This window comes from Electrophorus electricus, chromosome 25 (genome assembly GCF_041902795.1).
Source record: "Electrophorus electricus isolate QZ-2024a chromosome 25, ASM4190279v1, whole genome shotgun sequence".
Classification (NCBI taxonomy): Eukaryota; Metazoa; Chordata; class Actinopteri; order Gymnotiformes; family Gymnotidae; genus Electrophorus; species Electrophorus electricus.
The window spans coordinates 4,350,048-4,355,000 of NC_137521.1; the positions used below are offsets into that span (position 1 = coordinate 4,350,048).

Consider the following 4,953-nt stretch of genomic DNA (forward strand, 5'->3'; position numbering starts at 1 on the left):
TATAATGCATTACATTTGAGTCTAAAACACAATCTCTTGCTCTGAAACAGTGTTTAGGGAGATTAAAATGCTGTTTCAATGTGTTTAAAAGGTAAAGAACAGAGTAGCAATGTAAAGATTCCAATTATAATGCATTACATTTTAGTCTAAAACACAAACTCTTGCCCTCAAACAGTGTTCAGGGCGATTACAATGCTGTTTAAAAGGTAAAGAACAGAGTAGCAATGTAAAGATACCATTTATAATGCATTACATTTTAATCTAAAACACAATCTCTTGCCCTGAATCAGTGTTTAGGGCGATTACAATGCTTTGAAACGCTGTTTCAATATGTTTAAAAGGTAAAGAACAGAGTAGCAATGTAAAGATACCATTTATAATGCATTACATTTTAGTCTAAAACACAATCTCTTGCCCTAAAACAGTGTTTAGGGTGATTACAATACTGTTTCAATGTGTTTAAAAGGTAAAGCAAGAGTAGCAATGTAAAGATACCATTTATAATGCATTACATTTGAGTCTAAAACACAATCTCTTGCTCTGAAACAGTGTTTAGGGAGATTAAAATGCTGTTTCAATGTGTTTAAAAGGTAAAGCACAGAGTAGCAATGTAAAGATACCATTTATAATGCATTACATTTTAGTCTAGAATGCAATCTCTTGCCCTGAAACAGTGTTTAGGGCGATTACAATGCTGTTTCAATGTGTGTAAAAGGTAAAGAACAGAGTAGCAATGTAAAGATTCCAATTATAATGCAATACATTTGAGTCTAAAACACAATCTCTTGCCCTGAAACAGTGTTTAGTTCGATTACAATGCTGTTTCAATGTGTTTAAAAGGTAAAGAACAGAGTAGCAATGTAAAGATTCCAATTATAATGCATTACATTTTAGTCTAAAACACAAACTCTTGCCCTGAAACAGTGTTCAGGGCGATAACAATACTGTTTTAAAGGTAAAGAACAGAGTAGCAATGTAAAGATACCATTTCTAATGCATTACATTTGAGTCTAAAACACAATCTCTTGCCCTGAAACAGTGTTTAGGGCGATTACAATGCTGTTTCAATGTGTTTAAAAGGTAAAGAACAGAGTAGCAATGTAAAGATTCCAATTATAATGCATTACATTTTAGTCTAAAACATAAACTCTTGTTCTGAAACAGTGTTCAGGGCGATAACAATACTGTTTAAAAGGTAAAGAACAGAGTAGCAATGTAAAGATTCCATTTATAATGCATTACATTTAAGTCTAAAACACAATCTCTTGCCCTGAAACAGTGTTTAATTCGATTACAATGCTGTTTCAATGTGTTTAAAAGGTAAAGAACAGAGTAGCAATGTAAAGATTACAATTATAATGCATTACATTTGAGTCTCAACCACAATCTCTTGCCCTGAAACAGTGTTTAGTTCAATTACAATGCTGTTTCAATGTGTTTAAAAGGTAAAGAACAGAGTAGCAATGTAAAGATTCCAATTATAATGCATTACATTTTAGTCTAAAACACAAACTCTTGCCCTCAAACAGTGTTCAGGGCGATTACAATGCTGTTTAAAAGGTAAAGAACAGAGTAGCAATGTAAAGATACCATTTATAATGCATTACATTTTAATCTAAAACACAATCTCTTGCCCTGAATCAGTGTTTAGGGCGATTACAATGCTTTGAAACGCTGTTTCAATATGTTTAAAAGGTAAAGAACAGAGTAGCAATGTAAAGATACCATTTATAATGCATTACATTTTAGTCTAAAACACAATCTCTTGCCCTAAAACAGTGTTTAGGGTGATTACAATACTGTTTCAATGTGTTTAAAAGGTAAAGCAAGAGTAGCAATGTAAAGATACCATTTATAATGCATTACATTTGAGTCTAAAACACAATCTCTTGCTCTGAAACAGTGTTTAGGGAGATTAAAATGCTGTTTCAATGTGTTTAAAAGGTAAAGCACAGAGTAGCAATGTAAAGATACCATTTATAATGCATTACATTTTAGTCTAGAATGCAATCTCTTGCCCTGAAACAGTGTTTAGGGCGATTACAATGCTGTTTCAATATGTTTAAAAGGTAAAGAACAGTGTAGCAATGTAAAGATACCATTTATAATGCATTATATTTTATCATGGTTAGCTACATGCTTACTTATAAATGTTGAATAATAAGGGACTGTTTTTTGTTGTTGCTGCTTTTTTTAGTGTGGAAGATCTCACTACCTCCTTGAGGCTGAATCAGGAAAACTGTGGCACAAACTCTGGTAAGTAAATGTCTCTTTGTTTTCTCTCTGTGTCCTCTATTTTATATTTGTCCTATTTTCTTACTAGGTTTTCAACATACAACCTATAAATACATGTTGATTTGTATTCCCATGTCTCTTGTGTCTCTTTTACTGTTTCTGCCTTTACTCATGCTTTCATTTTCACACCTTAAATTAGCAGCTAATTATCTAGCTAATTAGTGTGTGTGTGTGTGTGTGTGTGTGTGTGTGTGTGTGTGTGTGTGTGTGTGTGTGTGTGTGTGTGTGTCTGTGTGTGTGTGTGTGTGTGTGTGTGTGTGTGTGTGTGTGTGTGTGTGTGTGTGTGTGTTAATTTATCTGGACATTTGTCCTTGAACATGCCACCCAGACTTGTAACATGTAGGTCAAGACATGAAATGAAAATGTTAACTCATTGTTTAGTTTTAAATGTGTATGAGTACATGGAATACATTGAAGTGGGTTTCTATCAGTATTCAGACTGCTGCTATTAATATGGGCGTTCTTCAGTACTTTTCAATATTCCTGTATTTTATGGAAAAAAAATTTGGCATCATGAAAAATATCCTAAAATCCACACCGAAGCATTAACACAATGTAGCAGTGTGTGGATTATGAAACATGGGAGTAGTATTTATTAGAAACACTAGAGGAAGTCTGAATTTGAGTGTATTTCATGCTCTAGTAATAATTTTAGCAGTGATATGTTTGTAGATGACTGAGTAGAGCACACTAGAGTGGGCACCATGACCACCCACATGCAGGGTGGGTTTACGGTGAAACACATTATTTGTTGGGCAGTTTTGTTTAGCCTAGGATGATAATGCTTCCTACCATTGATATAGAAGCTTAGTATAATACTGGCTATACATGTATATTGATTGTAGTTGTCACTGTTATTACTTTAACCCGCCCCAACAAACAAACAAAACATTGTCATGTTGCTTTGCTGGCTTCTGATACCACATCTAGATGGTTGCAAACGCAATCATCTATATAACATAGCTTCTTTAATATACTGGGTGAAACAAGGCCAGTGTTGCGCTCTGGTGTGCTGCAGCGGTCTGTGTGATGTAAGGAATTTGTGATTTTTACCAAGTCCTATTTTAGTTGGCATTGACAATATAAGACTGCAGGTAAGACTAGACTTGAATCTTTTATTGCAGTCTGTTGATAAAAGATCCCACCTGCACTGTTCAAATCCAAGAAGAGCCTACAGAGCTCTCCTGTAAACAATGTAACCATATGATTTTAAGTTTTCTTAAAATTATGTTAAAGTCTTTAGTTATAAAATCTAAATTGCTATTGCTCACTTTTTGTTTACCGCTTAGTTGTTTTTTGGTATGCATTTGTAGTCTGATGTGTGCCTATTAGTTACATATGCTGAGCTGATGCTTCAAATTGTCCTCAAGTTTCCTGTTTCTGTTTCATTCTCCACGTTCAGTAGAGCCTTTCCAGCCCGATGCTCCAGGATGGAAAAGAGAGACAGTGGGTAGACTTTGTCGAAGCGGTAGCCTTGGCGCGGACCCAGATATTTTAAAAGCAGCTAACCTCAGTGATTCTGACAGAGGTGACTTGTTGGTGTTGATTTTACTTTATTTATATATACAAAATGTAGAAAATAGAACATTTGCATAATTTTTGCAATCGATTTGTTTTGTTGTAAAATATTGTTAAATAGAATAATTGGAATCAAGGCATCACTTGACCATAAATTTCACTCACTGAGTGTCAAATGAAAGGAACTACTGAACATTATTTGCTGCCAAATGAATAGTCATGGAAGATTCTCTTGAGAATAGATGATTTTTCCCATACAGGTTTGCCCAAAGCCAGCCGCTTGCTGTCTGGTAACCCCAGTGTAGAGCGCACCTTTTCAGTTCCTTCCAATCCACCCCCCCCCCCCCCCCCCCCCCCGGGTCTTTTCTGCTGCCCTACCCTCTGGCCACTCTTCCAGGAGTGCAGCTGACTCCCACCCTGCCTCGTAGATGCCATGCAAACTCCTCACTGTCCATGTCCAATACATGGCCCAACAAGCGAGATACGATCCCTCGTCACAGGGACCCCAGCTCATGGGGGGATAAAACAGGTGAGGGCATAGCTACATTGCTTAGAAAATGTGTCTTTGTTCAGTGGGAAACTGCCAAAGCATTTTTGTCTCTTCAGTATTTAGCAGTGTCAGAATTAAAAATGAATCATACTGAAATATCAAATTGTATTGAAATGTAAGATTTCAGGATTCAATTTAAAAAAAAAAAAAAAAAGAAAGAAACTGAATCATTGTTAGGTCACACATTTACATGAGCTCTACTTAATCTGGAATGGATGTCTTGCTTTCAGTTATTCTTCGTTCGATAATACTTTATTGCACTGCCATTAATTAAGATTTGGCAAGATACATATGAGATGATGTCCCTTTTTGGTCTAGTTTGAATCATGTTTCAGTGGCACTTTCAGGGCTTTATCTCTTTTCTAGATAGAAAAACATAAGCAGTGTACTTTGTGCTGAGGCAATGAAATGTTATAGTAACTTTTCTGCTAATGATTTCTGATGGGTTGCCTTATTTTACAGGCTTAGATAGCACTGTTAAATTTAAATACTTGATGGCTTTGTATTCGGTTACCCTGTATATTGAAGTGAATACATTGCCCATCACACTCCCTGCAGGTGAAGTTGGATCCAACAGGTGTTCCCCACTG

At 35.7% G+C, this 4,953-nt stretch overlaps 1 protein-coding gene and 1 long non-coding RNA gene across 2 annotated transcripts in view; both read left to right on the plus strand.

The window, feature by feature from the left end:
- The first annotated feature begins 2,205 nt into the window (after window positions 1-2,205).
- LOC145653741 (uncharacterized) lies at window positions 2,206-4,155 on the plus strand. The gene is made up of 3 exons (XR_014119921.1): window positions 2,206-2,256; window positions 3,698-3,823; window positions 4,074-4,155. It is a non-coding gene; the product is annotated as an uncharacterized LOC145653741 (long non-coding RNA).
- Window positions 4,156-4,190: 35 nt separating this feature from the next.
- LOC145653740 (TOG array regulator of axonemal microtubules protein 1-like) overlaps window positions 4,191-4,953 on the plus strand; it is a 9,719-nt gene continuing 8,956 nt past the window's right edge. Inside the window, exons 1-2 of the mRNA XM_081707714.1 lie at window positions 4,191-4,342; window positions 4,922-4,953. The exon at window positions 4,922-4,953 is cut by the window's right edge and continues 153 nt beyond it. Coding sequence (XP_081563840.1) covers window positions 4,267-4,342; window positions 4,922-4,953 — 108 coding nt within the window. The 5' untranslated portion in view covers window positions 4,191-4,266. The remainder of the gene's footprint in view (window positions 4,343-4,921) is intronic.